General features: G+C 37.8%; 1 protein-coding gene and 1 non-coding gene across 6 annotated transcripts; both read left to right on the top strand.

Annotated features, from left to right (window-relative positions):
• Positions 1 to 1,311: 1,311 nt before the first annotated feature.
• TRNAE-CUC lies at positions 1,312 to 1,384 on the top strand. The gene has a single exon. It is a non-coding gene; the product is annotated as a tRNA-Glu (tRNA).
• A 108-nt stretch (positions 1,385 to 1,492) lies between these two features.
• Positions 1,493 to 25,141, top strand: LOC122638557 (negative regulator of systemic acquired resistance SNI1). 5 transcript variants are annotated; one of them, XR_006329479.1, is made up of 16 exons: positions 1,493 to 1,634; positions 1,733 to 1,799; positions 2,263 to 2,356; positions 2,448 to 2,531; positions 2,674 to 2,763; positions 3,814 to 3,885; positions 4,158 to 4,239; positions 4,364 to 4,413; positions 4,567 to 4,782; positions 4,869 to 4,939; positions 5,025 to 5,094; positions 7,324 to 7,389; positions 8,153 to 8,305; positions 19,863 to 19,990; positions 23,982 to 24,109; positions 25,100 to 25,141. XR_006329479.1 is itself a non-coding variant. In XM_043831402.1 (15 exons), the coding sequence occupies exons 1-15, from the start codon at positions 1,535 to 1,537 to the stop codon at positions 24,052 to 24,054; spliced, it is 1,416 nt and encodes a 471-aa protein (XP_043687337.1). In that variant the 5' UTR covers positions 1,493 to 1,534; the 3' UTR covers positions 24,055 to 24,269. The 5 variants fall into 5 exon arrangements, 4 of the variants coding, with proteins under 4 accessions (XP_043687337.1, XP_043687338.1, XP_043687339.1 ...); XM_043831402.1 differs by lacking the exon at positions 25,100 to 25,141 and having other exon boundaries at positions 23,982 to 24,269; XM_043831403.1 differs by lacking the exons at positions 8,153 to 8,305; positions 25,100 to 25,141 and having other exon boundaries at positions 23,982 to 24,269.
• Positions 25,142 to 25,501: the final 360 nt, after the last annotated feature.

Raw genomic sequence — 25,501 nt, 5'->3', positions numbered from 1 at the left:
ATGCATAAGTGTTTTCAAATATTTTTGGATGAAAAGAGTTATTTTGGCAGTATAATTGTAATATTTTTACCACTCAGTGGCATTTCAATCATTTGGCCACACTTTGTCATTGCATCTCGTGAAATCATTTTCACTCATGCTTAGTGACATAACAAGACTAAGTTTAGGCATTCAAACTCTTTCCCAAGCATTTAGGGCATCTTAGGGTCTTTTTTACTACTTTCACCCTCTAGAGGCATTTTGATAATTTCACGCGTGATTTTTATCAAACTTTTACAAACATTTTTCTGATGTTCCTTGCATGTTTTAGCAACTCCTCACATCCAAATGAGTTTTTATGCATTTTTCTTGCATGTCGGTTTCTGTAGTGCAATTCCATTATTTTGTAAATAACAACGCTCAATTCCATTATGAGGTAGATTTTGTTGCACTGTTCATCATGCTAAACCTAGATTAGGTGTTGGACCGACTTCTCTTGATTGCATTATTGGGGCAAATATGGCCCCTAAATTTGTTGGTAGTTGTAGCTTCTCCCCTTTCCCCTCCCCACTCCCTAGTAATGGTAGATTTCTTGTAGTTCGTAGCTAAAGTCCCATTGGATAGATAGGTAGGATAGTCCAAAAAAAAACCTAGATTAGGTGTTTAATCTTTAAAGTTGACCTTAGGATTTTGAGCTTAGAGTTAAGGTAAAAATGCATTAACGATATCAACTAGAATTCATAATGTGCTTAAGTAACTAATCTAGGGTTAGTAAGTAGGATTAAGCCATTAATTCAAATTGGTTTAATCAAATTCATAAACCTTTACTAAGACAAGTTAAACAATCCAAATTAAATTAATTAGATGCATAACATATATAGGTGTAGGATGACAGGTTTCGATCGGGCATTATGGGGGTGCCTAAAGCCTAATACCTCTCCAAATGTAACTTGACACTTCTTAGTGATTTGGCCAAATCATAACCTTCCATTGGAGTGTATTTTCATTATCTAAGTATAATCATGGTTTTAGGTATTGGTATTGGTCTTGACCGAGATCGATACCTGGTCGATATTGCATCAATGGTGTTGGACCAGGGAAGGTAAACGGTAAAAAAAAAAAATTAAGCATCGATCTCTTGAGGGGGAAAATGGTCCAAATTCAACTTGAAATGGACGATTTGTATGCCGATAAATGTACCGAAACTATAAAGTAAATCCTTGAGTGCAGTAGAAGAGGTGAAAGAGAGATTTAAGAGTTGGGAAAAGCTTCTAGAATTTGGGTGCCTTAAATTTTAAATATTTACCTAAAAATTACTTATCTATCCGTAAATCCGTTGTAGTCTAGTTGGTTAGGATACTCGGCTCTCACCCGAGAGACCCGGGTTCAAGTCCCGGCAACGGAATTTTTTTATTATTTTTTTCCGCTACTGCCAAACTTTTGGAAAAATAAAAAAGGAAAATCTGGGAGATTGGCGGGAGAAAGCCCTTCTGTGAGTGCATGCGCAAACTCCCTGCAAAATTGTTTCGTCTTTGGGGTTGGAGAAAAGCTGAAAATGGAGAAACGTGGACCGACCAACAGAATAGTCGAAGACAACATCTTGGCGATCCTCGACGCTTCTGGATTGACCGACGCTCGAGATTATGACGACGACAGTACTGTTCACTCTCGTCTTATTCTTACTAGTTTTTTTTTTTTGGTACTGATCCTCATTGTTATTCTTATGCTTCACTTTACCCTAATGAGAACGCAGGATTAACTTTCCTTGAAGCACTCCGTGCTTCGTCAATCGTTGCAGAAAATATAACTGCTCCCTCCTGGTATTCAGTCTACCTTCTCTTTCTCTGCTCAAAAAATGGGGGCGGGGGGGGGGGGGGGAGTGAAGTTCTAATTTTTATTATTGATCTTGATTCTCTGGTTGTGGGGTTGTTTAAAAATTTAATTGCTGTTTCTTTTGATAGAAATTAGCTTTCTTAGATCAATCCATCGAAGCCTGCTGGCAATTATATTGTTGTTATTGAGTTCATTCCTTTTTTTGTTTGGAGGGGAATGATATTATTCGCTTCCATGTACCAAAAATGATCAACCGAGGATTTTTCTTTCTCCCCACCCCACAACCTACCTAAGTGTATTACTCCGTCTTCCTTTGCTTTTTTTACTGATTTACTTGTTCATAATTCATTTTTTTTCTCTTCTTTTCATTACTTTATGATACCTAATTCGATGATGACTGCTTTCTATACTCATTTACTGATAATGTTTTAACCAAATCTGGTGAAATAGCAAAATGTTTGAGGCAGTTTTTCAGATCTTGAGGGATCGAAGGTCCCTCGAACTGGCTGTGGCTAGTTACCAGCTCTTGTGTGAGTTAGACAAGGTAATTAATTGCCCACAATCTTATTTGACAGCATCTGAAGCTAACAAGATCAGATGTGTCTAACAGTCATTTCCTCTTTTTGTTGATGAAGCGCTTTCCTCGGGTCTACTTGTCCCATGTGGATAAATCTGAGTCATCCGATAGTGCACCATTGGAACTTTTTGAAGTTAAAGAGGTATCACTCCTGTTGTTTTCTTTATCCTGACTTTGTTCTGGCATTTCTGCTAGTAAATTATTCCTTAGCTTTCCAAGGATAATTTTGCATATTTTTCTTACTTAAATGTGACTTGTTATACTTCCACTTTGTTGCATGCTAGGCTTGGTCACCATTCGTTCTTGGTCTGGAAAGTTCCTACAGTGGGAGGGAAGTGACTGACAAGAACCTGGATGAACCAATGGATTCCTATGTGAGTTGAATTTTACTATTCTCTGTCTTTTGCAGTAGTTACGACTTATGAGCTGTCATTTTTTCCCCTTGGATAACTAAAACAAACTGATGAACATGATTAATTAAGAACTTGGCGTGCGTTGGTCTGAGGGGTTCTTTGGAAAGGATTTTGTCTAAGGCTGTCAAAGCATGAACCTGATGTCCAGTTGTTTGGGCCTCCTTGGTCAAATTATGGACATGCCTAGATGATTACTAGCTGACGTCGAAAAGATATTTGCATTCTCTTTAATTAGGGGTTGGTATCAAATGTTGACAGTGATGGGTCCACACTCTTTTTGTCACTTGTAGTACATTTCCTCTTTATGTATGTGTGTTCAACACATGCCCAAAGGCTTGAAGCTGTTTTAAAGTTGGAAATGGAATTTAAGGAAGAAGCAGAATAAGCCATCTTCCTTTTGATAAAAACGGGCCTTTTCAGATAGCTTGAATAGCCATGTGACCTTGTCCATTTAGTTGGAACAGAGCTAGTGAGTTGAGTTCTGTGAGTGAAGTAGACATCCAGAGCCCCATATTAGCTGTTTTTTTTCCCAAAAATTCAATTTAAAAAATCTTCAAAGGAAAATTAGAATGAACTAATGAAGTAGGTAAAACCGAAAGCTAGTCAACTATACTTATCTATAGGTACTGCCAACCTTTCACCCAAGTGTGTGACTTGTATTGTCTGCAATGAGCATTCAGAGACTGTTAAATCATGCGACAGAAATGTAAATTTGACTGATGTATGAATATTACTTTTTCAATGCCTCATCCTATGCTCATGTTTCATGTTGATAAACATAACCATGCAATTAATTCATTTATTATGGGCTGGAATTGTGTCATTCTGAGAATTAGTAGTAAATAAATTACCCGCTCGAGATCATGTTGCCTTTCCTTTCCCCCTGACCCCCTGTAGATTTCATTGATGTATATATGTACTTATTTCATTTCTCTGGGGGTTAATCTTTGTAGCTTTAAATATTGTAACTTTAACCTGTAATTTCATTAAAATTTAGACTGTCATTTTCAGCGGTTTCTTGTTCTGGTACAAGGCATTAAACAACTGGCTGATGGGATGAGTTTTCAAGTGTCAGACCCGAAGGTTAGATTTCGTTACAAATTTTGTTATCAGAAATTTATTAGATGTACTTGATGGCCTTGATAAAACTATATTTTCCGAGAAATTTTTATATGGCTTGTATTTTTTATGTGTGAAGGGGGGGCGGGGAGATGATGATGGTCTTTGTTTGTGTGTGTGTGACGGGGGACCCTTCATGGTCCTAATGGAAAAGAGCATTATCTCTAAGGATTTTGTGCTATCTTGGTTTACTAAATCAATCTCTTTGGCATGCTTTTTTCATCTTCTTCTTGCAGCCCATGGGCAATGTGTTGTTGTTCCAATATCTGGTCAGTGTTCTTGAAGGGGATTTCTTACCTCGTAATACTGTATATAAAGGTGCGATGGTTCAGATTTAATTATATTGTCCCTTATCCCCCTATCCCTGGAAAAAAAAATGAAAAAAAATACTTACGGGTAAATGATTAGCTAGACTAAAGCAGTTTTCTTTGGTGAATCACAGAAACCATGAACTGGGTCCTTCTCAGGGAGTCCTTGCTCAACATGCTTCTGGTATAATGATAAGCCTCATTTTTGTTTTATCATCGAGAGTTCCACTTAAGTACTGTGATGTGTCAACCATCCATCTATTGACTGCAATTTAGTTGTTTCTGTTCCCAGCTTTTTTTGGATCATAATTTTGTATGGCCATGATGGTGTTTGCAGGGTTCAAGAAGGATAAGCTACAAAAATTTAATAAAGGATTGCTTGTCTATCATATCTAAAGGATTCCACTCGCACGCTAAATGTAGCACTCATGAACTGGAACATACTGAAAAGTCTCCGACAACAATTGCTAACGAACATAATACTTCTCTGGCATTTGCTTTGGTTGAACTAGAAAAAGGAACTTGTATTGCTCTGCAGAAATTTTTGGTGCTGGTAAAGTTTATTGAGGGTCCTTCTTCTTTAAGGAATCTATGGAACTCTTTCCACTAGAATGACAACTTTATTTTGCACCTTTCTAGATTATGGAGCTTGATATGTCAAAGAAACAAGCAGATGTGCGTGGTGATACTTCCAGAGCTGATGGTGTGAGGTACATTAATCTTTTAAAAATGCATTTACTCATATTGTAATCAACTAATTAGTTAAGTATCACTTCTTTTTTGAGGGCCATGCAGAACCCCACTTGTAGAAATAATTCTGGACGAACTTACTTATGATGAAGATTTACTCTTGCAATTTTTCTCGGTAATTATCTGTTGCCCTCCTTTAATTGAAGTAATATCTGAACCTTTGGTGTACATCATATTATTTTTCCTCCTTTTCAATGTTCAGCTAATTTTTTATGGTTTCCTCTTCAAATTTAATTTTGCTCTGTGTACATCATGCTATCCAAGGCAAATTGAAGTATTTTGCTACTTTTTAATCTGAAATCTGTGTATACAGATATAACTATTTGCAATTGCATTCCCATAGTTATACGTGCACAAGGGTTATTTTCACCTTCGTTTCTGTCAGGTGAATAGTTCTAGAAATGGTCCTCATGTTACATTACATGTCTGGTTGGGTATAGTTTTGTAATCCTATTTAGCTTATATTAATTTTATTTACACATGAAACTATTGAAGTTAGGTTTGTTAGTTCTGTTAAAGATTAGCAATTCTTTAACTTTGGTGGCATCAATGATTGGGAGTAGATTGGGACGTTATGTTTGATTGAACAAAACCAATCCAGTTCTGAGAAGATTCAACATCTATGTCAGAGTTACAATTTCAATCTCCTAGAGATTCACACCATTACGTTCCACTCCTATTTCAAAATGGCAACCTTAAGGGCATAATAGTTTTGACTTGAGGACTTGATATCTTTATTCTCTACAGACCAATATATTGCTTGCAACTTCTACTCAAGTTGTGGTATTTTATGTTGTAAATGATGATATCAGTTGTTTAGCTCCATTATGGCCTTTCTTATAGAATATACAGATGTCATGGGATGGGATCGGAATGGTTTACAGTTTATTAATTAAAATTTTAGGGTGAATGTATTTTAGCCATATTATGGTTGGTTTGTCATTTTTTTTTCCTGAAGTTGAAATAATCCATATCTGATATCATATAACTTCTTTTAGTGCTATAACTTTCTATACTATGATAGTATGATTATCCTGCCTATTGCATTCAATTCTTCATTTTAATATCTAGAGGTTATCTCTTAGTTGTAAGAGACAGTTGCAGATAAATAAATTAGTCTTAGTTGACTTGTTTGAAGACTGCTTGTGATAACTTACATGATCATGTGATCTAAACTAGTTAAACTTTGTTAGGCATGCCACATGGTCTGATGCAAATCCGAGAGGGTAAGCAAGCCAAGATCGAATCTGGAAGAGAATAGGTAGGTATGAAAATAGATAGCTAGATTGTAGAGCTGGAGTCCCACCTGGGTAGCTGAGTCTCACAGCTCTTGTTTCTCACAAGGTTTCTCACAAGAAGACTTTTTGTTTTCAAAATTATGGGTTGCCTTTGAGAGCAGCCAGGACTTGCATTATATAGAGATGAAAATCTTGAGTACTACACAATAACATTAAGAGACTCTTAGAATTCCAAGACCCCTTTGGAATTCCCCATACATAGAGAACAATTCCTAGACATTGAAACTATCCCCAAGACCTAGAAAGCTGTTCCCAAGACATAGGAACTACAAACAAGATATAGTAACTACTAAGCTAGGAAAACTAAAAGACTAATTAATACTACCTAGAAAAGTAAAACCCACTACATTAATTAACCTAGGAACATGAAAAGACAAACCAAGAATACAAAAAGTCTTCTCCAGCAGCTGTTCCAAAATAATGGACCCAAGTGGACCCAAAAAGAACTATATAAAATAAACTCAGCAGGGCCAGGTTGGGACAGCAAGGACCTGCCTGCAGCTTGGGCTGGTGCTGGCCTTTGGACCAGCATTTGGCCCAGGTTCTGGAAAAGAACCTTGTGAGCTAATTTCTCCCTGCAACATGACCCTTTAAATATTTCAAAATGGAAAACTATTGCTGTAATAAAGAACTAGAAATTCTAAAAGAGAAAATGAAGATAATAAAAAAGCATTTGGATAAGGGTAGAATAAATTTTACTTTAGTTTCTTTGTCATTTCAGCCATCATGTAAAACATTTTTGAGGGATATTGCTAACCTCAGAGGCTTACACAATCTAATCATAATTGTGGCTCAATCCTACACAGATTATGTTAAAGTTGAGGGTTCTTTATCATTACTATGGTTAAAGTCCAATCTCTACCATTTCTATAATGTTAAGGACCCAAGTGACGGTTTGAGTTGATCTCAGCTTTTAACTTGAATGAAATATCTTTACTATTCTTTAACTTTCTTTGTGAATGTGAGCGTTCGCATCCTTTTTGAATATGTGGTTCTTTACTCCAAACTTCTTCTTATATCAGCTTTGAGGATTCTTTGTTTTGTAGGTATTTTCTGATCCTAAATGGAAAATGGAAATAATTTTGCAGTATTTCCGGAAGTATATTACAAAGGTTGGTCAACTTTATAATTATATAAATGAGTCATACCGTTCTATTATCATAGGGAAGTATTTCCATTTAGACACTCCGACAGTTCCATGTCTTTAAAAAAAAAAATTTGAGACAAAACTACTGTAATTGAACTTGACCAAAATTTCTATATATCTAATATTTAAAAATTGTCTTAAATCAAATTAAATGTGAAAAAACTCAAAATTTAAAAGAATCTCTTATCTTTGGTCTCCAATATTCTACTCAAAAGGGCCAGCTAAGTGGGCCAAACTCATCCAAGCCTAGCCAAAGTAGTTGTTTGGCTTGAAGACTTGCCTTTTAGGTGGCCCTTGGACCTATATTTTCAGCCCTAATATCCTTGAGTTAGGAAAGGATTATAAAAAGAAAAAAGGACCATAATCCGGTGGAAGTACCACTTTTGCAAGGGCTGGGAGGGTGGACTTGGGTTGGTCATAACCTTCAGCATTTTTTGCACAAAGTGACTATCCACAGTCTCTAAGATAGATGGATGGGAAAAAGATCGATTGAATAGATGAAATAACTGGATCTATAAAAAAAAAGTGGATTATCCTCAATCAGGTGGTTTGGGACTCCACCAACAAAGCAACAAACAGGGTCGAGCTTGCTTATTGTACCTTTATTGATATTGAATAAACCCAAGATTAGTTCCTATTTCTTCCTTATTTATTCCCAAGTCTTCATGCTAGACCTATGTTGTTGCAGTGCATCTTCATTTATTCTTTCCTTATCTTCTATCCAGCAGCCTGCTACTCGCACTCGGAGGTCAAATGTTTCCTCAGATGATGATACATTTCATGGTATCTTGAGATGCTTTTCAAATGGCAAAAGCACAAAGAGCATTATCAAGAAGATCAGCCTGGATGAATGCCAACTGCTTCTAGCGCATGGTTTTCAGGTGATTTGCATTGATTGTGAGATGGTCAGTGACATTTTTTTTAATAGAAAGCCTGAATGAAATGCATTTAGTTGTTTTGTGGTCTTAAAATCAGTAACGATGTGGATCTAGAACAATGAAATTTAATTGGTTTATCTGGATAATTAGGCCTGTGAATGTCCTAGTTTTAGGGTGAATAAGATATTCTATATCTGAGGTATAGCTAAGGTAGAAAGCTGCTGTGCGTTCCTTGCTTTATTGACACTTTGTAATTACCTTTCCCCTAAGACATTATGGGTAGAAGTTGATTGATGCTCTCGTTGTTTTCTTGGCATGACTCCTCAACTTTCCTTATGGAGCAACTTCGTCAAGTTCTTGTCTGAATTGGTAAAATGTTACTCAAGTACAAGATCTCAAGAGGGGCATCTTCCCTTTCCAAGTTTGTATATTGTTTGGGCTGGGCACAACATATGCTGAATTTTGATTATGCTCATCCCAAGCCGGGGAAAATGTGATTGAAATTCTTGCTTGAGCTCATGGGCCAGAAAGCTGAAAAAAATAGGAAAAACCCTAGTTCTTGATTAATTAACTAACACAGTCCTCGGAAACGTGGACACCAACTATCATACTCTTCCAAGAATGACAGAGGGCGGGTGTGCTCATTTCAACTTGAGCTGTATGGCCGCCTCTACGCTTGGGTGCCATGGCAGTTCTCCAGCCAGCTCTGATACCAAATAACATAGCCTTATTGGGAGCTACGGATCGGAAGAGTCGAGAACACACTCTACCAGGTGTGTAATCGAGTAACATGAACACAAGAGAGAAAGGAAATGCAAAGGAGAAAAGCTACAATTCTTCTAGACTTTAGTGAAACTCTATGTGATTTCAAAAATTCAATTGAGTCTAACTTCAACATTCAATCTACTCCATCTTTTTATTGGAAGCATTACTGATGCAGATAAGTCACATAATGGGCTTATTTTATTGGAAATAAGCCTTTGGTGGGGTTATGTATGCATTGGGCCTTTGATTCTATGTGTTTTCTTTGTAATGAGCTACTGTAATGGGCCCTAAATGTGGGTACAAAGAAGGCATACGGGATTAGGCTTAGTAGTGCTTAGTTTCATATTTCCTAGGTTTATTTAAGAGTCTTTTCATATATCTAGGTAGTTAAGTACTTAAGTGTCTTTTTATATTCCTAGGCAGATTTGTTGTTTTCTTGTTTCTAGTTCCTAGGTTCTTGTTTCTTGTTCCTAGATGCATGGGGGGATATTTTCTGTGTAATAGGTTGGGAATACCAACAGTCCATTAATTGCTTACATGTATCTAAGGGGTTTTTGGAACTTCTTCCTCCCCTATAAATTCAAATCATGGAAGGCTACTTTGGCATTCCAAAATTATTCAAAAAAAGACTTAGCCTCCTCTCTTATGAGAACTGTGCTTGTGAGTTTATCAAGTAGCCTAGGTAGGACTCCTATGGTGAGACACTAGTGGGACTCTAGTTGTCTATTTTATCTTTTCTTATTTATCATCTTCATCCTCAAGCATCCATCAGCCATTACAGCAGACCATATGCAAGTAAGTCATTCAAGCTATCCTTTTCTATCCAGAAAACCTTCATCCTTAGCCCTCTTTCTGTTAGAAGTTATGTTATAAGGGTAGTTTAGGAACTAGTCTTATGTCTAGTTGCCTTATTATGTATTTTCCCTTTCTTTATCCTTTTTTACTTTTTACCGCCCTAGGGAGGTGGATTTAATACTTTCCTTAATATTATTGAAGTAATATAGATGTGTGGAGGTCTCTCTCCAACACAAGTCACTCAACCAAAATTATTCTCTTCTCTTCTCTCTTGTCTCATTCTTCCTCCTTTCTCATCTTCTTCCTCCTCTCCTACTTACTTTCTTAACCTAGAATCCAACTTGGTATCAAAGCTTTAGGGTTTGAGAGTCGAATCCAGCTTCTTATCCCCATTTTTTCTTCTCTTTGAAATCCTAGGGCATAAAGGATTTCAAGGAGAAGCTTCCTATGTAAAGAATCTGTTGAAAGAACTATGAAATAGGTTTGAAAAAACCTATTCTAGTGTTTGCTACTGCTGTTTGAGCTTGGATGAAGCTCTATTGATGATTTGAAGGTCTTCTAGCCACTGCTAGAGTTACCGCCAGCTCTACAGTGCAGTCCCTTTATCTCTCTCTCTCTCGGCATGGGCTTGCGGATTGGAATGGGTCACTAGAATCGCCCAAGGGTGTTGTTTAAGGGCCATGTGCTCCCTCTTGCTGCTTGAGGGCTCAATCTGAGCACAACTCTTTTTCATGGAATCCTATTTTCTGCCCAGGTAAAGCCGAGAATGTCTGATTACCTTTTTTATTGCATTTGGACTGCAATATGCTGCCTCCTTTGTTGAGTAATGCTTGTGCACTGCTTTTGTGAAGCTTTTGAACTTGTTTAAGGTTGATGTTACCCCTTGGAGAGTATTAGAGTGAAGTATTCCCAAGGCTGTTTCTGTTCTTTTCTTGTATTTGGTTCCTTTTTGGGTTGAGTGTGTACTCCCCACTTGGATTGGTATTCTAGTATATGGTCAAGTGCTATTTTCCCTACAAGATGGTTGATTCAGAGACTTCTGGGCTTGGTTCGACTGATTCACAGCCCACTCCAACAGCCCCTCAATTTGTTTATGAGAACTCTCATCCTCAGATCTCCATTGTGAAGCTTGATAACACCAATTTCTTGGACTGGTCACATTCTATGAAATTATCTCTTAGGAGTAAAGGGAAACTTGGACATATTACTGGCGCTATTAAAGCCCCAGAGGCTGGTTCTCCTACTTATGAGAAATGAGAGACAGAAAATTCCACAGTTATGACATGGTTAATCTTTTCCATGAAGCCTGAGATTGGGAGAAGGTTTATGAGAAAAGAAACTGCCAAGGCAATTTGGGACAGTGTCTCCTAGATATTTGACAGGGTAGGTGACTCCGCCAAGGTCTATCAGCTCCACCAAAAAATTAATTCAATGAAGCAAGGTGACAGGACCATTTCTGAGTACTACAATGCTTATATCAATCTCTTAGAGGAGTATGATCAGTACAAAGATCTTCAATTGAGAAATCCAGAGGATGAAGTAAAGGTGTATCGTACTCTTGAAAAGGAGCGTGTCTTCACTTTACTTGGTGGTTTGAACCCTGATTATGAACCAATCAGGCTCTAGATTTTAGGCCGGTCCCCTCTTCCATCTCTTGATGAGGTTTGTAGTTACTTACAGAGTGAGGAGACTCGGCGTGTTGCTATGGAATCAGCTCCAGCATCTTCTCTTGAGAAGTCATCCCTCAATTCTAGTTCTTTCCGGGACACCTGTGGAGGTAATAGAGGCCAGGGACCTAACCTTGGGGAAGACAGAGCAGTTGAGATCAGTAGTACTAGTGGAGGTAGCAGAGACAGGTTTAAATGTGATCATTGTGGGAGATCTGGACATACCAAGGATAGGTATTAGACTCTTCATGGCCGTCCTCCTGGTACACGAAGTAGTGCTCGTGGTGGCCGTAGAGGGGGAGCTCGAGGAACGCACTTTGTTATGACTGAGGCAGATGTTACCTAGGATGACTCCACTCTGGCAGATGCAATGTTTCGTAGGGTCATGTCACAGTTGAGCACATCCTCTACACCCTCAGTGGCTAGTTCTTCTTCATCATCAGCTTTGCAGGTCTCCACCTCAGCTTCTACTGCAGCCCAGTCTTGGGTCATTGACTCTGGTGCCACTGACCACATGACTGGTACGTCCCATTATTATGATTTCTATACCATTTGTTTTGGTAAGGATAAGGTTCGGGTGGCTGATGTCTCCCTTTCCTCCATCTCTGGTAAGGGCAGTATCCCTGTTACATCATCTATCTCTCTTACTTCAGTTCTTCATATCCCTAACCTTACCCTTAATCTTCTTTCTGTGAGACATTTGACTAAATCTCTGAATTGTTATGTCACTTTTTTTTCCTTCTCATTTTTTGTTTCAGGATTTGGTGACGAAGAGGATTATTGGCAGTGGTCGTGAGGAGTAAGGCCTTTATCTTTTTGAACCTTTTTTGCCCACAGCTCGGTCCTATTTGTGTGGACGTAATGATAGTAGTTCTGTGGATTCTATTATGTTATGGCATCGTCGTCTTGGCCATCCATCTTTTGTTGTAATGAGGAAACAATTAGCTCACTTAGTTTCTTTTATTGCCTCTTCTCATGTTTTTCAACGTGAACCATGTATGTTTGCCAAACACTGTAGTTCACCGTATCCATATCATGGTAATAGATCCACTTCTCCTTTTCACATTGTGCATACAGATGTTTGGGGTCCTTCCCCTACTACCTCTTTATTTGGTTATCGTTACTTTGTTTCATTTGTTGATGATTTTTCTTGTGCTACTTGGACATATCGAGTTTTTTTCAAGCAGGGGGAGAATTGATGTAGTTAAGTCACATAATGGGCTTATTTTATTGGAATAAGCCTTTAGTGGGGTTATGTATGCATTGGGCCTTTGATTCTTTGTGTTTTCTTTGTAATGGGCAACTTTAATGGGCCTAAAATGTGGGTACAAAGAAGGCATACGGGATTAGGCTTAGTAGTGCTTATTTTCATATTTCCTAGGTTTATTTAAGAGTCTTTCATATATCTAGGTAGTTAAGTACTTAAGTGTCTTTTTATATTCCTAGGCAGATTTATTGTTTTCTTATTTCTAGTTCCTTTGTTCTTGTTTATTGTTCCTAGATGCATGGGGGGAATGTTTTCTATGTAATAGGTTGGGAATACCAACAGTCCATTAATTGCTTACATGTATCTAAGGGGTTTTTGGAACTTCTTCCTCCCCTATAAATTCAAATCATGGAAGGCTACTTTGGCATTCCAGAATTATTCACAAAAGACTTAGTCTCCTCTCTTATGAGAACTTTGCTAGTGAGTTTATCAAGTAGCCTAGGTGGGACTCCTATGGTGGGACACTAGTGGGACTCTAGTTGTCTATTTTATCTTTTCTTATTTATCATCTTCATCCTCAAGCATCCATCAGCCATTACAGTAGACCATTTTCAAGTAAGTCATTCAAGCTATCCCTAATCTGCCCCTGCATCCCTCATTTCATTTGCAGCCCCTTTTCTGTCCAGAAAACCTTCATCCTTAGCCCTTTTTCTTTAACCTCAAAAGCAGAATCGATCTTGGCTTGTAGTCCTTTTTTAGGTCTGCTCCAATTACATTTAAATAGAAAAGCAAAATCCTAATCTCAAGCCCTAATTGCTATTACCCTACGGCTGAGATTAAACTTTAAAAACGTAAATGAGAATTTATGAAGAAAATAAACTTAAACAAGGTAACCTTTACTAAGGTAGGTTCCTTGGTACAAAAGACATACTAAACATAAAAACCAAATTAAAGGGGGAAGGGAGATTCCATAATTCGGCTTGGCTAGATGCTCCCTTGATTGCAATCTCCAACTAGTCAAAATCCTTCCAAAAATAGTGCTTTGGAAGCTGATAATTGGTGTTCAGGTCGATGGGGATAAGTGAATTTATATAGTTGTCCAGGTCGAAACTTGTGTAATTACCGAAATAGTGTCAAAACCCTTCGAAACTGATCGAAACCTGGTTGAATATATATTCGACCCTTATCTCATCTCGGTAGGTTGCGAAACCAAGACAACTCGGTCGAAACCTGTAGTTTTGACCGAGTTCTTCTTCCATGGCAGCCATTATACAACCTTTTAGTAAATTTTCATTTTTCAATTATTTTTCTTAAATTTTATGGATTTATTTATTTATTTTCTCTTAAATATGAATATTTAAAAATTGAATTTTTTGGGCAGAAAATAAAAGTGACTCCATAAAGTCGTAGACTGGCCAATGGTGTTTAACATATAAAAAATTAAGCCCCAACCAATTTAATTAACCCTATTTTTTGTTTTCAAAATTTTTTTTCAAGAAAATCAATATTTTTAACCAGAAAATTTCAAAAATAATTTAAAAACAGAAAATTAATTCCGATTCTGTGAAGTCATATATCTGCCTAAGCTGTCTAACATGTAAAAAATTGAAGGTCAACCACTAAATATTTATCCTATCCTTTTGCAAAACTTAATTTCAAGGAAAAGGGTATACCTCCATATTGGACTCTTGCACAAATCTGGCAAATCGTCAATGTAGAAGCGTTGTTGTAGTCTTCAACACCCTGTTCCAATGAGAAATTTAGGTGACTTGGCAAAATCACAGAATTTGTGGTTCTCTGGCCTTTTTTTTTTTTTTTTTTCTCCCCCATATGGTCGAAACACACAAAATAAATGAAATAGGTCGAAATTTCGACCCATGTCAGTCGACTTTTTGATTTATAAGATTGGTTTGTATTGTTTCGGCCGTATTGTGTAACAATACCGAAATTTTGATTGAAAATTTTATTTCTATTGAGCCGACTGGGATTTCGTTTTGAGACTTCCCGAAAACTTTTTTTTCTCTCCCTCGTGAAATTTCGGTCATTTCTACCAAAATCTTGAACCTTGGAATTAAGTGCCCAAGAAGATGTTTTGTGTAGGATTTATTTGCTAATTTGCGTCATTTTGAGCGTGTCTTTTAAAGCTCTAGGTGTGTCCTCTCCTTTTGCTTTGTTTGACTATGCACCTTTTCTAGATGTGTGAGTATCTTTTATTGCACTAGATGTCCTTTCTCTTCTACTCTTTTTGTTTATTCCTAATATCTACTTTTATATATTTTCATATTGTGGTGCGTCAGGTAGGCAGCCGGCACTGTACTCTATTCAGCCAATCACCTTTTGCATGGATCCTGCTGTTTTCTGATCTCTTTTTCTTGTTATTATGTCTTTTCGTCCTTTTTGACTAGGGCGTCCCTCGCATGCGACGCGCTGTGTCGACGTCCGGATGCAATGATAATTTCGCAAGGGCAAGTGAGAGGACATTTGCCAGCCCAAAAACGTAAGATAAGATTAGCTTCTTGGAACATTGGATCCTTAATTGGTAAGAGCCTGGAGTTGGTAGATGTTATGAGGAGATGGATTAATATTGCTTGTATCCAAGAGACTAGATGGAAGGGTAATAAAGCTAAGGTGTTGGATGACTTCAAACTTTGGGATTCTGAAATCAAAGTAATAGGAACGGAGTGGGTATAATAGTGGATAAAGATCTAAAGAAGGATGTAGAGGAGGTCAAAAGAATGGGAGATAGGATTATATCCATCAAATTGATGTTGGAGAAAGAGATTGTCAATATCGTTTGCGCTTATGCTCCCCAAATTGGATTGGATGAAAGTAGTAAACGTCAATTTTGGGAGCTCATGGATGATTTAATGCAGAGTTTTGGCCAAGATGAATCGATTATTATTGGAGCTAACATGAACAAACATGTTGGGAGCGATCGTAGAGGTTATGAAGGTGTCCATGGCGGTTTCGGGGTTGGGGAGAGGAACGACGAGGGGACCTCAATCCTAGACTTTGTGGTAGCTTATGATCTTCCCATTATGAACACTTTCTTTGAAAAAAGAAAGGAGTACTTAGTTACCGATAAAAGTGGGAATCATCGCAGCCAAATAGATTTCTTCCTAACTAGAAAGACAGATAGAGTGATGTGTAAAGACTGTAAGGTTATCCCTGGGGAGTGCCTCACCACCCAACATAGACTGATAGTCTTGGATTTGTGCCTCAGTACACAAAAGTGTAGGAGGAGGGAACCTTTGCACCCTAAGATAAGGTGGTGGAGATTAAAAGGGGAGTCCCGTCAGACAATTACTGATAATGGAGTAAAACAAGGAAAGTGGGACTTGGAGGGAGACACAAATGTGATGTGGAACAAGATGATGACTTGTATTAAGAGGGTGGCCAAAGATGTGCTAGGGGAAGCAAAAGGTAATCATCAGGCCCCTAGGGAGAAGTGGTGGTGGAATGATGAGGTCCAAGTAGCCATTAAAACCAGGAAAGATTGTTTTAAGACATGGTAAAGGACTAAAGAAATGGAGGATAAAAAGAGGTATTTTGATGCCAGAAACGTAACTAGGAAGATTGTGGGAATGGCTAGGGCGAAGAAATTTGAGGATCTCTATATCAGCCTAAATACAAAAGAAGGGGAAAAAGCTATATATAAGATAGCTAAGATGAGAAAGAGTAGAGATTTCGATCAGGTGAGGTATATCAAGGGTGAGGATGGAAGAGTGTTGGTAAGGGATGAGGACATTGTGAAGAGATGGGGCGAGTATATTTGTAACCTACTTAATGGAGATGGGCCAAGTAGAAATGACCCGGATGAGTACTCTATTCAACATGATACCACACATCATAGTTATGTAAGAAAAGTTAGTGTGGTGGAAGTTAAGGAAGCATTAAGAAAGATGAAAGTTGGCAAGACTCCAGGCTTAGATGAGATTCCAATAGAAGTGTGGAAAACCCTTGGAGGTTATGGGGTTTATTAGCTAACCAAGTTGTTTGCAGGATTATGAACACAAAGAGGCCAGATGAATGGAGAAGAAGCATTGTAGTTCCAAATTCTAATTTACAAAAATAAAGGTGATATCCAGAACTGTAATAACTATAAAAGCATAAAGCTAATGAGTCACACTATGAAACTTTGGGAGAAGGTTATTGAAGCACGTTTGAGAAGAGAGACTCACATCTCGGTGAACCAGTTTGGCTTCATGCCAAGTAGATCCACAACAGAAGCTATCTACTTATTGAGGAGGCTCATGGAAAGGTATAGAGATAGCAAGAAGGATCTCCATATGGTCTTCATTGACTTGGAAAAAGCCTATGACCGAGTCCATAGAGATCTAATCCAGCATACTCTGGTGAAGAGAGGAGTGTCGAGTAAATATGTGTAGGTAATTAAAGATATGTATGAGGGCATAGTGACTAGTGTAAGATCTGTGGGAGGTCAGGGCAAGGAATTCCAAATTACGATTGGGTTGCATCAGGGATCCGCCTTAAGCCTTTATCTATTTGCGCTTATCATGGATGAACTAACCAAGACCATTCAAGATGAGGTCCCGTGGTGTATGCTCTTCGTCGATGATATTGTTTTGGTGGATGAGACAAAAGAAGGGATTAATGCTAAGTTAGAGCTATGGAGAGCAACCTTGGAAACAAGAGACCTTAAGATTAGTAGAACGAAGACGGAGTATATAATGTGTAATTTTAGTCACAATATGATGGATACTGATATGGTGCGAATTGAGGAAAGAGAGATACCGCAAAGTGACTATTTTAGATATTTTGGGTCTATCATAAATAAAGAAGGTGACAGAGGATGGTGTTTCACAGAGAATTAAAGTGGGATGGTTGAAGTGGAGAGGTGCGTCCAGAGTGCTATGTGACCGACATATTTCACTAAAGCTTAAAGGAAAGTTCTATGGGATTGTTGTTCGACCGGCCATGATGTATGGGGCAGAATGTTGGGAAGTTAAGAAGTGCCATATTGATAAGCTTTGTGTAGCAGAAATGAGGATGTTAAGATGGAGATGTGGAAAAACAAGGACGGACAAAGTATGGAATGAACATATTAGATTGGACTTGGGGGTAGCCCCGATCAATGACAAACTACGAGAGAGGCGTTTAAGGTGGTATGGTCATATTCAATGGAGGCCTAGGGACGCCCCAGTAAGGAGGAGTGATATGATTCCGATTGAAGGAGCTAAAAAGCTAGGGGCAGACCTAAAATGACCATAGGTGAAGTGGTGAGGAAGGGCATGGATAGGCTAGGGCTTGTTCCAAGTATGACCTCGGACAGAGCCTATTGGAGGGCAAGGATCCATGCCGCAGACCCCATTTAGCTGAGATTCTCCTGACGGGCTGGGCAATGCCTCTTTGCTCTTACTATCTTTCATCTTTCAACGTTCATTTTTTTATTTATTTCCCATCTTTCATTTGTCCTTTTCCTTTTTCATGTCTCATCTCTTTCCCCATCTCTCTTTTCCCATTTTTTTTCTTTCCCTTTTTAGTTAGAACTCTGTTTTTCCTACTTTGTTTTGTTTGGATCCATGTAGCCGACCCCATTAAGTTGGGATAAGGCCGAGTTTGTTGTTGTTGTATTTGCTAATCTACATCGTAAAGATTTTTTTATTCTATTCTTCTAGTACAGATACCTCTTCCTCTAGTATGGATCATCAGATTTCATCTTATTTATATTTTTCTTTCCAAAGAGATGGCTACCTTAGGGCTTTAGGGACATGAACGTTAGCCGGACAGGCTCAACGAAGAAACAACCTGGTCTTCCTAGGTTCTTGTTTCTTTTATTAGGTCTTTTGTGCTTTTTGCATTTCCTATGAAAGAATGTTGGTGTTGTTTATGATTAGAAGATGCCTACATCAATAATGGAACATGGAAATGATGTTTTTATGGACATCTGATACCCTTTATTCTTTAAAAACAATCTGTCTGTTTCCTAAATGGCAGTTGAAAAAAAAATGTCCTCATTTTTTATTTTTATAAAATTTTCTTCTCATGAATGCACTAACCATGTTATGACTTGAAAACAAGTGGTACAAATTCCAAATAATGGGAAACACCTATTGTTATTTATTTTTCAGTATCTTTTTATAGGGCAATCATACAATCGGCTATGATGTATGGTGCAGAATGTCGGGTAGTTCAGAAGCATCATATAGATAAACTTAGTGTAGCGGAGATGAGTATGTTGAGATGGATGAATGGCAAAACTAGAAAGGATAAAGTAAGAATGATCATATTAGAGCTGATTTGGGAGTAGCTCTAATACATAAGCTACAAGAAAGTCGTTTGAGGTAGCATGGCCATGGTCAACGGAGGCCTTTGGATGCCCTAGTACGGAGGAGTGATTTGATTCAGATTGAAGGAACTAAAAGACACAGGGGCAGACCTGATGACCTTAGGAGAAGTGGTGAGGAAAGACATTGTAACAATTTCTGAGCAAGAGAACCGTAGGGTACAGAGCTGATTGGAGGGCAAGGATCCATGCATAGTTGTCATGGCGTCGCGTCCTGGCGCTGGAGAAGGTTGCATGGTGACCTACGCCATGGCGTCCCTCTTTGATTTCTTCTTCCTGTCTTCGATTTCTTCTTCCCTCTTCGATTTCTTCTTTCCCTCTTCGATTTCTGAATTTTTTTCTTAAAACTTGAGAAACAATAGAGAAAAAATAAAACATGGCTTGAGTATACAACTATTAAAACATTAAAAATAGAGAAAATAAAAAATAAAACATGGTCGACATGCTCGCCATGGCAACGCCATGGCGGGCGACATGTCGATATATCGACGTGACACCCCTCCACCGACTTGGATCGCCGTGACGCCGTGACAACTATGGATCCATGTATCCGACCCCATTTAGTTGGAATACGGCTGAGTTGTTGTTGTATCTTGTTTAGTGATGATTGATATGGTGTTAATCATTTTATATCTTACCTCTTTTCTTTTAATTACATATTGTTCAATGCTTTTCTTGTTATTTTTACCTCTTAGGCCTACTTATCTTTCGAACATAATACCGAAGAAAGTGCTGCTTCTGGTGGAGGCATTAGGGATGTTACTTCTATTCTCCTATTCACAAATTGCCCAACATATTTCTTGCTATTTTACCTTTTAGGCTTACTTGGCCCTACAACATCATGTCAAAGAAAATGCTGCTTCTGGTGGAGACATTGGAAGTGTCTCTCTGGTGCAGATATGCAAAGATGTGATTTCTGCTTTTCATAATATTCGAACAACTAATGGGTAAGTTGTGGGGTTGTTTCAAGATATGATTTGTTCTTTACTTTTGTATATTTGCTTTGGATGGTTTCTTCTACCTTGCTTTCTCTGTATGGCAAATTGTTATGACAAATTATACGTTTTCAGTGTCTCAATTCTATAGAACTGTCTATGTATTTGTATTCATGTAACTGAAACATGGGACCATGTTTTATCTTTACTATTGAAAAAGCGCAGCAAGAGGTGTTCTGTACTTCTACCTTGCCTTGGAAGTAATTTCAGACATGCTATTGATCAGAGTAGGAAGCATATAATCTTTTATCGTAATACGTAACACCAATAGATAATTTTTTATGCTAAAATGAGTCCTCCATTTCCTGTTTACTTTTCATGAATATGATGATTGCCAAAATTTCAAAAACTTCATATTGTTATTTTATGAACTTATCTGCATGACAAATTTGAGTTTTTTGAAGTTATTTCCTTTTTCCCTTGTGGAAAGGCTACATAACAGATTGTGTACAACATCATGTCATTGGGCTTTGCATGTTGAATTGAACTAGTAGTACTAAGTTTGCCTGAAGTAGACATGAAATAAAGATACATAAGACTAAATATGAAAGTTGTACCGGACATCTATGATCTACTCTTCATTTTTATTCCAACTTGCAAACATCTCAATTCCCTTTGGTGATAGCACATGTGCATGGGCACATGGTTTTTATTATGGAGTTGTCTCGACTCCATGCAAGGTATTTACCTAAGCCTTTAAGGACTCCTGCTTGTCGTCACCAGCTTAAATCTTGATAGCTAGCAATAACCAGGAAGATATTGCAATGAATGAGACAGACTGACCCCAGCCGAATCTCTATGGTCCATCATTTCCGGTTTACAACCTTGTTAACTCCTAATGTAACCTCATGAATGTTAGGACATTAAGAATTCACACCTATAGGATAGGGATGATGTCACAGTAAATTTGCTTGGCTACAAGGATGATGAAACATGCACAACCATTCCAGTTGTGAGATTTGTCTGATCTCAAGTAAAAAAGTAGGAGAACTTGGCAACAGAAAAATCATAGATTATGGAAAATGCAGTTGCACTAATATGCTTCACTGTTGTTTGAAAGTTAGGACCTTCCAAAATTTTCAGAAGAAGTCTATATTCTATCATTGATTTAATCTGCAAATCTTATCACAATTATGGATGACAATGTTTTTTTGTTTTCCATTTTTTTCTTTATTAATATTTTGTATTTGAAGTCAATTACCACATGCTGAGACATACTAGAAGTCTAGAACTGCGCCACAGATAAAGATGACAATTTTTTGCTTTCCAAGGCATAATGCAACTTCACCTTCGACATGGTATCTACATCCCATCTTCAAACTTTCATATATTGGTCCTAATTAGATACTGCATTAACTCATCCTAAGATCTATTTGTCACACCAAAACATAAGATGGCAATACAAATCGGATTGATATCCTAACCCACTTATATCAAGCTTAAAATTGCTCGAGGCCTTTGGAACTCATACCATCTTCAGTCTCTCTTTTCTGTTCATATATGACTTCGAAGAAAGCATGGTCTTGCCCACTCTAGTATATAATGGCTCACAAATCTTCATGTTGACATGCTTCATAATTGTAAGAAACATATTTAGATTATGGCAAGTTAACATCTGATGTTTCATCTCTTGTCGATTCCCCAAGGAACAGGCATATTGTTGTCTCCTGGGGTTTACCTGTATCTCTTTTTCAGTCTCCTGCCCCTTCCTCCTAGGGCTTGAGGTTTTGTATAGCACCCCCCCCTTCCCCTTTTTTCCCCCTCCGTTCCGGGGTTTTGGTAATGAATTATTTATTCACCCAAAAAAAATAAAATCTGATGTTTCATATCTGGAAGAATTTTCACTCCTAAACAAGAGAAGCCGTACTCACGTCCTCTTGTATAGAAGTTTATGTTAAGTAATTGATGGGTTTCTAGAAGCCTAAGGTGTTAGGTTTAGAAATTCAGTTGAAAACCAGAACTGCAGTGAAGAGAAAAGACCCGGCTTAAAAGAAATCCAGTAACTATCAACAACTCAGGTGGGAATGCAATTCTGGTCAAGGGTAACTTTATTCATCTAGAATAATCTTCCAAATCTGATGGTCAGATCTGGAATTATGGATTAATCTTTTTGGAAATAGGATTCGATAGTTTATGGTTTCACCACAATTGTGACAGAAACTTAAAGGTCCAATTTGATAGTCAGCAAAAGAGCAGAACAATGAGCAGATGTCAGAATTAATAAGTGACTATAAATCTGAAATAGAGAATAGAATCTGATCTCCAAAACAACTAGAACTAAGAATCCAACTTAAAGTAGGGCTCTTAAGAAATCAACAAAGAAAAGCAGATTTTGAAACCGTGGGTGTGTTTAGAATACTAACTGGTTACCAAATCTGAAGTTCGATTTGAAATCTCGGATGGAAACAATGTAGAAATTGAAATTCCAGCAAGTAGGGTATGCACAAGAACAGAATTGAAACCAGAAAATACTAACCTGATTTGATGATGAACAAGATGAAGAATGGAAGAAAAGTAGATGATATGGACAACGCTTCTCCCCTGGAACTAGATTGGAATCCCACCAATCCTACCTAAGCATCTCACTAAGGGATCCTGTTACATCTCAAAGAAGTTATTCTGAATCGCACAGAACATAGAGGCAAAAGCCAACTTTTATAAATCAAATTTTTTGCCTTAATTTCTGGTTACATTAATATATATAGACTAAAAATTTCACTCCTAACATGACTAGAAATAGCCTAAACCAACTAGTAATCAAAGTGGTTACTTAATTAACCTATAAAAGACTTAAAAATGAGGTTATATTTATGGTTTGATGAAAGAAAATTAATAAAATGGATGGGGGTGAAAGATTTTGAGTCTATCTGAAAAGAGTAAAATTTCAAGGAGAGAGGTTATATTTATGGTCTGATGAAAGAAAAACAACAAAGAAAAGTAAAGAAATCTCTGATATAAACATGTCCCAAAAAAGGGGTTTCTCAACTACAAACAACGACAACCATAACCTTATCCCAACTAAATGGGGTCGGCTACATGGATCCTAAGAGGTTGTGACAGTAATAAAAAGAGTAAAAGGAAGTGAAAAGATAAAATAAAGTTACTAACGGAAAAAGTCTGAGCAGTAGTCAAAGCAGCATCCCAGGAACATCCCCCTATAAGGGGTCGGCTACACGGGTCCTTGTCCTCCAAACAACTCTATCTGCAGTCATACTAGGGTCGAGCCCTGCTAACTGCATATCCTTTCTTACCACTTCTCCAATAGTCATTTTAGGCCTGCCCCCTACCTCTTTTGGCTCCATCAAACTGAATCTGGTCACTCCTCCTTACTGGTGCCTCCATGGATCTTTGTTGGACATGACCATGCCACCTCAAGCGGCTCTCACGGAGCTTGTCTTGGATTGGTGCAACTCCCAATTCGGTTCTAATATAATCATTCCTTACTTTACCCCTCCTGGTCTTGCCACACATCCTCCTCAACATCCTCATCTCCGCTACACTCATCTTATCTATATTACTCTTCTTAGTGGCCCAACATTCCGCCCCATATATCATCGCTGGTCTTATTACTGTCCTGTAGAATTTCCCCTTAAGCTTAATAGGCACGTGTTTGCCACATAAAACTCCTGATGCACCTCTCCACTTCATCCATTCTACTTTAAGAAAAAAAAAAAGAAAGAGAATTCGTCCTTGTTAGTAACTTTTTCAGGATACTGTCAAAATATCGATTAATTCTAAGCTATAATTATAAATTTTTGTACTCTGCTTAGTGGTTAAGTCTGCTTTGTTTTGTTTTTTCGTGATTACTTGAGAAGCATCTTTATGAATGTATAACGAATGGGAAAGCGAACATCAGAAGCAAAACCTTGTGTTAGTCAGCTCATACTGGTACAGATCAATGTTTTTCTTTATCTCGTTTTTATTTTATCCATCTTCTGTGCAGGGACATTGAGATTTTGCCTTTTGGAAAAGAAGCACTGTTCACTGCCGCAACAATCCTTGCATTAAAAACGTAGGGTTTGAAAATAATTATTGTTTATGCCTTTTCCTCCCGGAGAGACAATCCTAAAGGTAAATTTATTAATTTCCCACCGCACTTCTATGATTTCCAAGATGGAATAACATGTATTATGGCATTGGAGTCGGCTTTAACTGAGGATGAGCATGAGAGCAGAGACATGATATGAGGAATTATATAAGATTCCTGTGGCCCAAGTACCTCTGGATAAACCTAGACCTTACACACACACACACACATGCATAGTTTACAGCTAGAATTACAATCTATGGATAGGCTATTTTTATTAACTGTGCTTCTAAACTATAAATTATTGGGCTTTGAAAATTTTATTAGTAAATGGAGGGGTGAGGCTTTGTAAATAACACCTGTGTACCATTCTGGCAATCCTCTTTTAAGAGTCATAACCAATGCTCTTAGATGACAGAAGATGTTGTTTGTCAGTTGAAGTAATTAAGAAGAAAATGACAATATTACAAAATATGAGGTCTTCTATAGTTTAGAAAAGGTCTAACGATATCTATGGCAATAGTCAGTTGAAGTTTTGAAGGGTTTGGTGGGTCACACATTCTGTATTGCCCTCCCCAACCCCAAGGGAGGGGGGAGGGTGGGGGGAGAAGCATTTCCTTTATAGTTACTGCAACTCTATATGTCTGCTGATTGTTATAATGACTGTTTATTCCTTCAAACTTAATCTTTTATCTGGCCATTTCGTACCTATATGTTGTCTAGAGTTATCTATTCTTAAGTTCCCTGTTGAGGGGAATCTGAATTGTCAGTGTTTATTGCTATTATGCTTTTTTAATAAATTTTGCATAAGCTTTACTGCCACAGTTCAACGAAACTGAAGCATTTTGGCATTTGGTTTCTAGACATTTGTGTTCCTATTCCGAAATAAATGTCTCTACTCACAGTATTTCCATTTGAACCCCCCTGTGGCACCACACACACGCACAAACAAAAAAAGGTCACACTACTGAGCAATTTTTTCTTTTCCTTCGAAGTAATTAGATTTTGACTATATTTTTGGAATCACTTCACAGTCCTTTGAGTTCATTTTGGTGGAAGCTAAGGCAATAACTACCGGCTGGGGATGATGTATTTTTTTTGTTTTTTAAATGTATCAGGAGAACAAAGGCTTAGAAATAATTTGTGCTTCAGGTGATCAAGGCAATGAAGGTCGGTGCTTTGCTTTAAAGCATGGAATACAGCTGAAGTTTATTAGAGGATGCTGGGGAGCTCATTTTGTTTTGAACATAGCAGGTCTTTAAGAAACCGCTACCCATTTCAGGCTTTCAGCATAGTCAAGAGGATGACCAAAACTAGAAAAATAGACCAGTAGCTATCATGCTACATTTGCTTTTCCCCTCTCCCTTTTTGCAAAGATGAGTTTTTAACAAATTTGGGAATTATTTGGTGGTTGACTCGATCAGATATTCGAGAGT

Source organism: Telopea speciosissima, chromosome 9 (genome assembly GCF_018873765.1).
Source record: "Telopea speciosissima isolate NSW1024214 ecotype Mountain lineage chromosome 9, Tspe_v1, whole genome shotgun sequence".
Taxonomy (NCBI): domain Eukaryota; kingdom Viridiplantae; phylum Streptophyta; class Magnoliopsida; order Proteales; family Proteaceae; genus Telopea; species Telopea speciosissima.
Note: the sequence above shows the minus strand (reverse complement) of the source record. Positions and strands in the feature narration are given on the sequence as shown.

Coding starts and splice junctions, on each gene's coding strand:
- LOC122638557 (XM_043831402.1), top strand. CDS start 1,535: ATGGAGAAACGTGGACCGACCAACAGAATAGTCGAAGACAACATCTTG. Junction 2,764..3,813: donor ATGAACCAATGGATTCCTAT/GTGAGTTGAATT, acceptor TGTCATTTTCAG/CGGTTTCTTGTTCTGGTACA. Junction 5,095..7,323: donor TACTCTTGCAATTTTTCTCG/GTAATTATCTGT, acceptor TTTGTTTTGTAG/GTATTTTCTGATCCTAAATG.